At 41.0% G+C, this 12715-nt stretch overlaps 1 protein-coding gene across 1 annotated transcript in view; it reads right to left on the bottom strand.

Annotated features, from left to right (window-relative positions):
• ATP13A4 (ATPase 13A4) overlaps positions 1 to 12715 on the bottom strand; it is a 93547-nt gene that overhangs the window by 53801 nt on the left and 27031 nt on the right. Inside the window, exons 8-13 of the mRNA XM_064279854.1 lie at positions 11483 to 11552; positions 7681 to 7815; positions 4350 to 4520; positions 2545 to 2702; positions 1767 to 1955; positions 986 to 1047 (exon numbers count right to left, since the gene is read on the bottom strand). Coding sequence (XP_064135924.1) covers positions 986 to 1047; positions 1767 to 1955; positions 2545 to 2702; positions 4350 to 4520; positions 7681 to 7815; positions 11483 to 11552 — 785 coding nt within the window. The remainder of the gene's footprint in view (positions 1 to 985; positions 1048 to 1766; positions 1956 to 2544; positions 2703 to 4349; positions 4521 to 7680; positions 7816 to 11482; positions 11553 to 12715) is intronic.

Genomic DNA, 12715 nt, shown 5'->3' with positions numbered 1-12715 from the left:
GTATAAGATGCTTTGGGATTCAGGTTGTAAGTGTTAGAAGAAAATAATTTCATTAAAAATCAAAACATAAGCATCAAGTGCATCATGTTTCCTGTTCAGATCACCAAAAAAATAAACCAAACCCACTGCCGTCGAGTCGATTCTGACACAGGACAGAGTAGAGTTGCCCTCATAGGATTTCCAAGGGCTGCAAATCTTTACACAAGTGGACTGCCACATCTTTCTCCCACGCAATGGCTGGAGGGTTCAGACTGCTGACCCTTTGGGCTGGCAACCAAGCGCTTTAATCACTGTGCCACCAGGGCTCATGTTCAGATCACAGTGGAGGTTACAGGGAGAAAAAGCTGGCAGAGAAGCAAAGTCAAGCATGGCCACAAGAGGGCCACAAGAGAGGGATGTACAAATCTTTACCACACACCAAGCGGAAAAAAGCCAAAGCTGAGCCTTTTCTCCCTAGCTAAAAGGAGTTTCTGGCAGCCAGAAGGTGGAGTTCTCCGAATTAGAATACCCAGGAAAATGAGGACACTAGCCACTGTTCCATAGATGTTCCTCTTCCTGAAAGTCAGTGTATACAAGTTAGTGAGCCTTTCTCCTTCCATCTAGCACATCAGAAGGCTTTGGTTTGTGCAAGAAACGTTACCTCCTTGAAGAACAGTGCCCTGGTGTTTTCCACGTTAGTTTTACTGGGCCAACTTCAGGCCCCTCACTAACATGGTGGACACAAATGATAGCAAGAATCTGAATACGTGTCAAACCCTTCCCTTCATCTCCTGGGTTGATTGGCATAGGAGTGGGGACAAGTGGGGGGAAGTATACAGGTTCTTAGTGAGACTTGGAAGCGTTCAAGAGGAGAAATTAAATGAAGATACTCTAGCCATCTTTACTCATCAACACCAAAACCCAAATGTCTCCTTTCACTGTTTTCAAGAGAAAATGCAGAGTCCTAGAAAAAGAAACTACGCTGCATTTAATCCAAGGTACTCACCCATTCCTATTGCAGGGCACGACTCCCCAGAGATCCAAGCCATCCTTTGTTAAGGTGCCTGTCTAAACAGAAACAAACATTTGGTTTACTCTGAAGGTTCCACAGCCCCAGAGTGAAGACAAATAAGGAGTGTTTTAACAGGAAAATAAATGTCACACATATTATCAGGGTTAGTACTTCAAGGAAGGGTACAGTAAGGTGGATATTTGGCATCCTGGGCTGAAGCTCTGATGGGCTCATACCAGCACTTAACCTCTTTCAACCTCAGTGTACTTGGTAGTAAAAGGAAGAAAATAGTATCTGCCTTACACATGTCATAGGGTTGTTTTGAAGATCTAAACTCCTTGGTAAGCCCATAAAATGGCTAAGTCCAGCTTTTAGAACAGAATTTAAAAGCACACCATTAGAAATAAGTACCAGGAGTAAAATTCTTGCCTATAGGGCACTGTTCTTGGAAAGAGTCTAGCCAAATGGTTTGCCATTTGAGTAAAACGTGTTTGTTGACATTTATCTCAGTGCAATATAATGGTTAAGAGCTTGTGTCTAGGGAGACAACCAGGTTCAAACACCTGTTGGGTGACCTGGGAAAAATTACTTAATCCCTCTAAATATCAGAGCCCTTATTTGTAATGTGGTCATAAATGCATAGGATTGTAAAGATTAAATAATATAAATTAAGGGCTTCATTTAGTGTCTGCCATTTAGTAAGAGCTAATAATAATGACCGTTGACTACAGTGATGACAACAATGGTGACCAGTGTGAGGATGGAACCCACGTACCTTGTCAAAGCAGACAAGGTTTAATTGTCCACATACATTAATCCTCTGGGGACTAATGCAGAAGATGCCTTTCTTCTTCAGCCTCCGCTGGGCATAGATAATGCCTGTGGTCAGAGCAGCTGGTAGAGCGGGAGGAACTGCAATGGTGATGACATCAAGGGCTTTCTTCACCACCTCCTCAGGCGGTTCCTGGAAGAGGAAATCATACTTTAGCTATTACAAATAAGTCAGTAATGAACAGCTTTGAGCATATGACTTTTTTTCCTTCTCTTTTTGTTTATTTCTTTAGGTCAAATTCCTAGAGATGCAATCAGTGGCCAAAGGCAACTGACGTGTTTATGGCTCTCAGTATATTTTGGCAAAGTGCAATGAATAAAATCCTAACAATTCATACTGCTACCAGCAATGAGCAAGCTGCCGTTTTGCCATGACCTTACCAACATGGGGTATCTGGCTTTTATTTTAAACCCCACATTTAATATCTAAAAAAGTTACATTATTGGTATAAATATATTGTCAGTATGAAAATGGCAAACTAGTATGAGGAAAAGTGTTCAAGAACAGAAGCATGCTGATATCCCCACTGGATCTGCTTGTTATGGGACTTGGTGATTAATTACTTATATTGGGGAACTGGGAGCATATAAACAGGTTTCAGTGTTTGGCTTTGTTTCCCAGAATTGTAAGCCATGCCCTAGTTTAAGGTCAACATGTAGAGTAAATAATATATACCAGTCAGTGCATGTATGCATGTGTTAAGAGAACCAAGCCAGCTTACCCCGCTGAGCACATAGACGCACAGAGTATAGATCATCCCAACGGTGGCTGTCCCTACAAGGCACAGGAGGAACCTGATGGCATCGCTGTAGAGCTTAAAATTCATCGGCTTGGGGTAGAGAATGGATCTCACGAGGTCCCCCTTTGCAGTGTTGAACCCTGCAGCAGCAGATCCACATTCCACTCTCAGGATAACAAATACCACAGCTCATCGTCTTCCAAATGTCAGCATTGCCTTGGTTTCTCTAGAGATACTTAAGCAGTGTTTAAACCCAAAGGCAGCTGAAGGACAATTAGGAAAATACCTTAGTGCTAGAACGGAAATATCTTACCTGTCCCAGCCTATGACCCTCTGGCCTTCCTTCTCCCTACTTCCAATTTCATTGCATCCCAGAGATAGGAAACCATTCTAAGAGCGTGGATTTTCTGAATATAATTTTATTTCAAGAAAACAACTCATGAGCACACACACAAAGTCACTTGAATTTAAATTCAATGGTCCAGTAAGTCCTAATGAGCTCTCTTTTCTAATGCTTTCCAGTGTTAAGTTTTGGTTACCGACTCTGCCTAGGAAGAATGCAGAAGTTGGAGTTAGAAGACTTGAGTTCCATATCGGGCTCTGTAATTACTGGCTGTATGATTTCTAAATTCATTTGAATTGTGTGGACCTCATTTCATTCATGTACAAAGTGCTGACACAAGGCATCTTTGCTCTGCTGGTTTTATGCACGGAAAGATTTTGGCAACTACAAAGCACATAAGTAGTAATTATTGTCCAAAGTATTATTACTTTTACTAAAAGGCATATGTCATAGCTCAATTGGCATTAAATATACATATACATGTATTAAACAATACCTATATTATTGTTTTTGTGTGCCCTCAAGTCATTTTGACTCACAGCGATCCTATAAAAAAAAAAACAAAACCCTGTTGCCGTTGAGTCGATTCCCACTCATAGCAATCTTATAGGACAGAGTGGAACTGCCCCACAGAGTTTCCAAGGAGCACCTGGTGAATTTGAACTGCTGACCTTTTGGCTAGCAGCCATAGTACTTAACCACTACACCACCAGGGTTTCCAGCAAACCCTATAGGACAGGGTAAAACTGCCCCATAGGGCTTCCTAGTTTGTAATCTTTACAGGAGGAGATTGCCAGGTTTTTTCTCCTGTGGAGCTACTGGGTGGGTTCGAACCACTGGCTTTTCAATTAGCAGCTGAGCACTTAACCATTGAGCCACCAGGAATATGTGATATAGATATACACATACATGTACATATTTATATACCCACATAAAAAACCAAAGTCAAACCTGTTGCCATCAAGTCAATTCCGACTCATAGCAATCCTATAGGTCAGAGTAGAACTGCCCCACAGAGTTTCCAAGGAGCCCCTGGTGAGTTCGAACTGCCGACCTTTTGGTTACCAGCCATAGCTCTTAGACACTACGCTAGTAGGGTTTCACCTACATACTGTATCTATACATACAAAAAAAAAAACCCATTGCCGTGGAGTCGATTTGGACTCATAGCAACCCTGTAGGACAGAGTAGAACTGCCCCATAGAGTTTCCAAGGAGCACCTGGTGGATTCGAACTACCAGACTTTTGGTTAGCAGCTGTAGCTGTTAAACACTGCACCACCAGGGTTTCCGTATCTATATATAGATATAGACATATATTTGGTTTGTTATTTCAAGTCCCAAACCAAATAAATTTGCTTCTTACCTAATCAATTTAACACACTAGAAAAAACTACAAGAAACTACTACTTTCAAAATACGAACACAAAGGAGAACATGCTAACCAGTCTGTAGTACGACAGCTTTCACAGTCCCGGCACAAGCTCCCTTGGCCTGGATGACCTCGGTTCCGCAGAAGATGATGTGCCGTTTGTAATCCGATTCACTCTGCATTTTCCAGGGCACTGCACTGTCCATCTTGGGTAAGGGAGTTTTGGTGACTGGAATACTTTCTCCTGCAGAAAACAAGCACCTCATTTTTTTAGGCGGGATGCCTTCACTCATTTAAACTATGCCTTCATTCACATACCATACACAAACACTTGTCAGTCTACCAGGTGGCAGGGCCAACCTAGATATTGGGAACACGAGGATAAACATAGTCCTTGCTTTGCAGAGTTTTATAGTTTAGAGTGGGAGATAGATAAGTTATATATGTATGTATACACCCACTGCCACTGAGTTGATTCTGACTCATAGCAACCCCATAGGGTTTCCGAGACTGTGGAGATTTACAGAAGCAGATTGCCACATCTTTCTCCCATGGAGAGGCTAGTGGGTTCTAACCACCAACCTTTTGGTTAGCAGCCAAGCACTTTAACCACTGAACCACTAGGGCTACATATATATATATATATATATATATATATATATATATATATACACATATAACCGTATTATAAATGTATGAGTATTGTAAAATAAAGCATGGATGCCAGAGATAGCTATTCTGGGAATAGCAAGCTTTTCAGTCTAGAATGTGGGCTACGGGGAATAAAGAACCTATGAGAGCTGTGTAGGAACCAAAGCTTTGGAGGTCCTGAGTGCACGTATTTAAGCATTTAGACCTTTTTCTATAAGCTTTGGTGACAGAGGGGTATGGAAGATACTTAGCTGTTTTAATCAGGAGAGTAGTATAATATTTACATGTAAGAGCTCTCTGTCTACAATACAGGAAATGGATTGAGGTCCGGTGATGTGGGAGGCTGGACGCCCAGGTGAAAAACTATCCTAATAGTCCCAATTGGAGAGGATGAAGTCTGAGCTACAATAGTGGGCAGTGCGAGTAGAAAAGATGTGCTGGGATTGAGAAATAAAGAAGTAAGAAGCTATGAAACTTGAAGAAATTTTGATATTGGAGGGAAGGAAGAATTTCAAATGGCTTACTGGTTTCTGATTTGGGAGAATAAGCAGAAGGTGACATTGTTCATCAACATAGGAATTATAGGAGGGAAAGAATTACCTTTTGGCCACAGTGAGTTGGAGGTGACTTGTGGAATGACCAAACTGTGATGTGTCATAAGCAGTTAGATATTTATTTGGGTCTGGAGCTCAGGGGAGAGGCCTTGGCTAGAGATATTTAGTCAGAATTCATCAGGCAATAGATGATAACTAAAGCCACGGGAAGAAACAAGGTTACTTACAGACCGAGGGAATGGTGAGAAGAAGAAAGGATGAAGACATGCCCTGAGCAACACCAACAATTAGGAGCTGGGGGAAGAGGAGCAGCAAAAGAAAATGAACAGGTATGATCAGTGGTAGAAGAACTTAAAGAGAGAATGTTGTCTTGGAAAGTTAGGGTGGAGAGAGTTTTAAGAAGGAAGAGGTGTTCAGAATAGTCAGACGCAGCAGATGAGAAATTCAAAGAACATGTTGAATTTGGCAATTGAGTCTGTCGACTTTGCCAGTGCAGTGGGAGAGGCAGATTGCAGTGAGTTGAAGTGCTAATAAAAGGTGATGAATGAAGTGTTGAAAGTAATTATGGCCTGTTCTGAGGGACGAAGCCTGGAAAGCATCCCGTTGGTTTTGGCAGAGTGGACAGAACAAAGTCAGAGACATGTTCCCATGGACCAGGGCCACTTTCTCTAGGAAAATGGTACTGGCAATTCAAAAAACCCTAGTATTAAGAGATTTTTATCAATCTATGGATTCCTGCATGGGAGAAAGATATGAAAGTCTGTTCCCGTAGAGGTTACAGCCTTGGAAACCCTACAGGGCAGTTCTACTCTGTTCTACAGGGTTTCTATGAGTCAGAATTGACTGAATGGCAATGGTTTTGGTTTTGGGGGATGGTTTCCTGAGGGAAAGGAACCTGGCCAGCCATGCATTTATTTAATAAGTTCACATAGGAGGGAGGCACACATTGTTGTCTCCATTTCATCCCTTTCTGAGCTGCCCAGGAAAAATGAACTTGGACTTTAATGGGAACCACAGTGCATCAATGTACTTTCACAGCCTCCCATTTCATTCTGAAAAAGGCGTTATGATTCTTCCTTATCTTACAGGTATGTTGGCACAATATCTCATCATTACGGGTATGTGAGTGAGAAATCAAAACATGGTGATGTTGAGCAAGTCAATTCCCCTCTCTGACACTCAGTTTCCATGCCTGTGAGATAAGATGACCTCTAAGGACCCTCCCAGCTACCATATGCTATTCAAAAATGCAACACAGCCACTCTAAAATACTGAGTATTTCATAGGTAGCAGATTTGCCAAGTGCTGCATCATGAATGGGTCAACATTTTCAAGTAGCTTTGCAACATTTTCAAGCCAGGCTAGGAAGAGCTTGGGCTTGATCTTGTGGGTTTCACGGTGTTCTTAATGGTTTCCAAAGCCTCCTAGTTTATCTGAAGATGTACTTCATATAAAAATACTAAGCATAAAACTCACAAAACTATTCTGAACGAGCTAATGACCTCTATAATCTTTTAAAGTAAAATAAGCCCGTTTTAACAACCTTATGTTCAAGAGGAAGTTCTTGTAGCTCAGTGGTTAAGAGCTCAGGCTGCTAACCAAAAGGTTGGCAGTTCAAATCCACCAGTCGCTTCTTGGAAGCTCTATGGGGCAGTTCTACTCTGTTCTGTAGGGTCACCGTGAGTAGGAATTGACTCGACAGCAATGGCAACAGCTTTGTGTTCAAGAGGGAAATGCCAAACATGCAATAAGTTATGATTATATCAAACTTAGCACATACCCCATTGCTGTCAAGTCAATTCTGACTCATAGTGATGCTATACGACAGAGCAGAGCTGCCCCATAGAATTTCCAAGGAAAGGCTGGTGGATTCCAGCTGCTGGCCTTTTGGTTAGTAGCCGAGCTCTTAACCACTACACAACCAGGGCTCCAAACTTAGCACATAGAAAGCATCTTTAATTTAAACTCTCAGGTGGATCCATGGCAGGACTGTTTAACTAAGGCTTGTGGGAGTAGACACGTCCTCTTTCTGGCCACTTAGCCTGCCAAAACCCAGTCCTGCACACCCTCTGCTAGTGCCCACAGTGGCCTCGAACTTTGCAGTGTGTGTTTGTCATTCCTGGGGAGGAGACAGACTGTGTGGGAGGGTGGCACCTAAGAGAGCAGGTGGAGGCTTTAACGGTGGAGCTAGAACTGTACCTGTCAGCATGCCTTCATCCACCACACAACTGCCATCAATCAGAATGGCATCACATGGCATTTGTACTTTATTCCCTGTCAAAATTAATAAATCTCCAGGCACCAGGGAGCATGATTCCAGATCTTGGACTCCAGCTGAAAGTGTGAGGAGAGAGGAGTTGAGTCAGCTTTTTTTCTCCACAAAAACACAGACCAACATCTGTCTAAGTTGAAATCAATAAAAAAGCAGCCAAGGTATTTAAAAAGAGAGAGAAAGAGAGCATTCCTCTACTTCTACTCCTACATTGATTCAAAACCCAGAAGCAATAAGAAGGAAAATGCTAAATTCAATAATGTAAAAATAAAAACCAAATTTGTAGCAAAGAAAAAACACATGGAAAATTAGAATATATATTTGAAACTTAAATTCCAGACAAAAGAATAATATTCCTAATATAAAGAGTTCCTTAGAAAAAAACGAGATGTATGGCAAATAGCTGTGTATCAAAGATGCTAGAGATATTCACAGACAGTTCCCTTCTCCCAAAATGCAAGTGGCTTGTTAATCATTTGAAAATATGCTCATCCATGAATATTAAGAGAAATGGAAATTCCTTCCTTCTTTCCTCCCTTCCAACCTTCTTTCTCTCTGTCCTTTTTTGTTTCCGCCCACCTGACTACCTGCTTGCTCTCCCTCTCTACTTCTTTCCTTCCTTATTCAATCCAAAAGCTATTAGATGGGGTTGAGCACAATAGGCATGCATTCAGGGGGGCTGTTTGGGGTAGGAGGTGCAGGGTGTCAAAGCCCATGGAGGGTGAAAAGACGCCTATGATGGCAGCGGTCTGGTGTAAACGTTGAGATCTGAGCAGGATGAGAAGGGTGTCCATAGGAGGCTACCGCAGTGGCCTTGTTTGGGATATCAGAATCCAAACAGGGTGAGAAGGTTGTCTGCATGAAAGTGGGGGTCATGAGCAGTGATGGAAGACTGGTTACATTCAGGTAGAATTGATGCAGTAAGTAAATATACTGATGCTAATGGCAGCCAGGTTTCTTACTGAAGAAAGAAACTTACAAATACTGAAAGTGATTAAACTAGAATGAACCCTGTGGTACTGAATTGGAATTGGAGGTACCAGTGTAAACTCATAGATAGATAGATGCATATATACATACATATACACATGGATGGATGGATGGATGGATGGATGGATGGATGGATGGATGGATGGATGGATGGACAGATAGATGATACAAATGTAAATGTGTATGTATATATGAACATACTCATATATATGCTCGCTTGTCAGCTCATCTATGCATATATTCCTAATTCTGTCCACTGGAACTCTGATAATAATGAGCACGTCCAGGGCCTAGATCTTGGCCTCTAAATTGCAGCCCCCCCAAAAAAGAACCAGGGCTCCTCAAAGAAATGACTGATTCTGGAACTGGGTCAATAAAAGTATAAGATAACTGGAACCTCTTGTTGTACCATAAAGTAAGGAATACTCAAAGAATGATGGGAGCATGTCAAAAAATATTGAAGCCAATTTAAAGGGCTAATGCCCAAATCTGGAACCATTTGAGCATCAAAGTAAATAATGATAGTAGTAAACTATAACCCATTGGTAAAATAAGCATTCATGAGCCCATACTGATAAAAATAAATGAAGAAATAAATGGAAGAAAAGAAAGCTTTTCCTTACAGTGGAATGCCAACTAATTAATGTAGAAGGAGTGATGTAATTACAAAAGCACCATTTGGCAACTATCACAGTAACATTTAATTTAGCGAAGAAACATCAATGGGTACTAAAACTAATGGGTGAAAATTCGATGAAGATGGTTTATTTATATAGTCTGAAAGTATCCCTCAACAAAATAACCATTAATTACAAAGGCGGGAAGAATAAATTTACAGCAGGCACCGTCTTAATTAACTAATCCAATTACTAACTTCACCAGTAATAAGGAAAATGGAAATTATCACGTGAGAGAATGCAATGTGAACACAACATCATTTCTGTGGTATTCCAGCCAAAAACACATAACCTGAATCTAACTATGAGGAAACATCAGACAAATCCAAATTGAGGAACATTGGACGCACTAACCAGGGTCAAAAGCTTCAAGGTCATGAAAGTAAAGGAAAGATGGAGAAGACTGAAGAGACATGGCAAGCACAGGCATTGTGTGATCTTGGATTGGATCCTTATCCTGTAAGAACATCATTGGGCCAATTGAAAAAGAAAACCTGAATATGGTCTGAGCATTAGATGGTGGTAATGTATTAGTGTTCCAAACCCAAAACCCATTGCTGACAAGTCGATTCTGACTTGTAGCAACCCTACAAGACAGAGTAGAACTGCACCAAGGGTCTCCAAGGCTGTAATCTTTACGGAGGAGCCCTGATGGCACAGTGGTTAAGAATTATGACTCCTAAACAAAAGGTCAGCAATTCAAATCCACCAGCAACTACTTGGAAACCCTATGGGGCAATTCTACTCTGTCCTATAGGGTCACTATGAGTCGAAATCAACTCGAAGGCAACCAGTAATCTTTACATATGCTGACTGCCACATCTTTCTCCCATGGAGTGGCTGGTGGGTTCAAACCACCAACTTTTCCATTAGCAGCCAAGCACTTAAGCACTGTGCCTCCAAGGCTCCTTGTATCCATGATGCACTATCTTTTATGTTGGAAAATATCTTTGTAAGAAAGAGCACAAGCATGTAGAGGTCATGAAGCCACCAGTCAGCAACTTAATCTCAAGTTGTTCAGGGAAAAAAAAAAAAATTGAACTATTCTTGCAACTTTTCTGTTTTAAATTATTTCCTAAAAAAAAAAAGAAAGAGGAAAAATATATATGAGATACTATCTCTCCCCTATCTGGTTAGGAAAACTCAAATTTTGCTAGCATATTCTGTTGGCAAGGCTGTGAGGAAAGAGACACTCTCACACATTTCTTGAGGAAATGCAAACTGGTACAATCTCTATGGAAAGAAACTGGGCAATATCTACCAGCGATAGTAAGTGTATATTTAGCCGGGTAATTTCACTTCTCAAAATCTATACCAAAGATATATTGGCAAGAATATGAAAAGGCATATATGCTCAACGTTTTTTTTTTTTTTAATTGCAGCACTATTTGTAAAAGCAAAAGACTGGGTGAAAAAAAATCCTTCCAGAGGAGGCTGATTGAATAAACAATGGCTTTGCCAAATACCAAATTCTTAAAAATGCCCATTAATCTATAGTGACATAAAGCAAATAAGTGGTTGCCTGGTGATAGGGCAGGGAAGGAGGAAAGGGAAGGGAGGAACTACAAAAGGGTACAAAGCAATTTTGGGGGGTGGTGATGGATGGTCACTAGTGTGTGGTGATAGTTTCACAGATTCATACACATGACAAAACTTACCAAATTATACACTTTCAATATGTTCAGTTTATCATATGTCAGTTCAACCTCAATAAAGCTCTTACTGCTTGTTTGTTGTTTTTTTTAACTGAAAAGATCTAAATTTCCTCATTCCTTTAAGCAAATGCACAGAAAAAGATACATACGAAGATGGGAGTCACCCATCCCCGTTGCCGTCAAGGTGATTCCGACTCATAGCAACCTTATAAGACAGAGTAGAACTGTCCTATAGGGTTTCCAAGGAGCGCCTGGTAGATTCAAACTGCCAACCTTTTGGTTACCAATAGATACACTTCACCACTACACCTCCAGGGTTTCCAAAATGGGCGTAGTAGGAACAATCAGAAATGCAAATCCTCATCTGACTCCATATGACAACACAGGTATAAAATAGTGGCACTTACCTGTTCTTCCACAGACAGAGACTGTAACGCTATTATGTGACTCAACTAAACGGTGGAGTTTTACAGATTGCTGGAAAAGCAGAAGGAAAAATAGAAAAAGATGTATCTGTTTGCATATTAAAAGAAAAATTGCCATGAAGTCCATTCTGTCTCTTGACAATCCCATGTGTTAGAGAGCAGAACTGCTCTATAGGGTTTTCTTGGCTGTAATCTTTATGGAAGCAGATCTTCTGTGGCACTACTGGGTGGGTTCAAACCACCAAACTTGAGATTAGTAGTTGAGCCCAAACTGTGCCACTCAAACACCTTATTTGCATGGGGGATCCAGGTATTATTCATTAAGGCACTAAAACTCATTGTCATCAAGTCGATTCCTACTCATAGCAACACTATAGGACAGAGTCGAACTGCCTAGAGGGTTTCCAAGGAGCAGCTGGTAGATTCAAACTGCTGACCTTTTGGTTAGCAGCTGAGCTCTTAACCACTGCACCAAAGTGGAGCACCACCTTGTTGCCAGCTGAATGTACTAGCTAGAAACAAAGAGCTTGGTACCCTATTACTCAGCTGCAAAAGCATACAACTTGTTGTCCTCTCCCCTAGCCATACAAGGTATGTGTTCTTTGTTGTTGTTTTTAGGTGCCATTCAGTGAATTTCAACTCATAGTGACCCCATATGACAGAGTAGAACTGCCCCCATAGGGTTTTCTAGACTATAATCTTTACGGGAGTAGATTTCCAGGTCTTTCTCCCTTGGTGTGGCTGGGTGGCTTCAAACCACCAACCTTTCGGTTCACAGCTGAGAGCTTAACCATTGCACCACCAAGGATCTTTACATGTTCCTTAGTAGAAAGGAATTTCCCAGCATGCTCTTTCCACTCAAATGAGTTTTTGAGACTACAAATTAGTCTTCAGTTCTTTAAGTAGTAAATAACATTAATACATTTATCATACAAGATGCTGTTTATACCTAAATAGCTTCAAGAACTAAGCATTATTTCAACTTTTTGGAATCCCTCAACATCAAAGTTCCTAGCCTATAACTTCACAAAGAGTATGGTAGCTCCTGGTATGATCTTGTAGCTTTTGTTGTTCTAATATATGGGGCCATTGGGAGTGAATCAATATGAAAAGAACAGAGAAAAATATAATGAAATTCTATTTGATTTTACATCTATTGAGAAGCTATTGTGTGAAAGAGCTTCTACATGGTTCTGGGTGTTAAAGGTTCCAAAT

This window comes from Loxodonta africana, chromosome 1 (genome assembly GCF_030014295.1).
Source record: "Loxodonta africana isolate mLoxAfr1 chromosome 1, mLoxAfr1.hap2, whole genome shotgun sequence".
Taxonomy (NCBI): Eukaryota; Metazoa; Chordata; class Mammalia; order Proboscidea; family Elephantidae; genus Loxodonta; species Loxodonta africana.
Note: the sequence above shows the minus strand (reverse complement) of the source record. Positions and strands in the feature narration are given on the sequence as shown.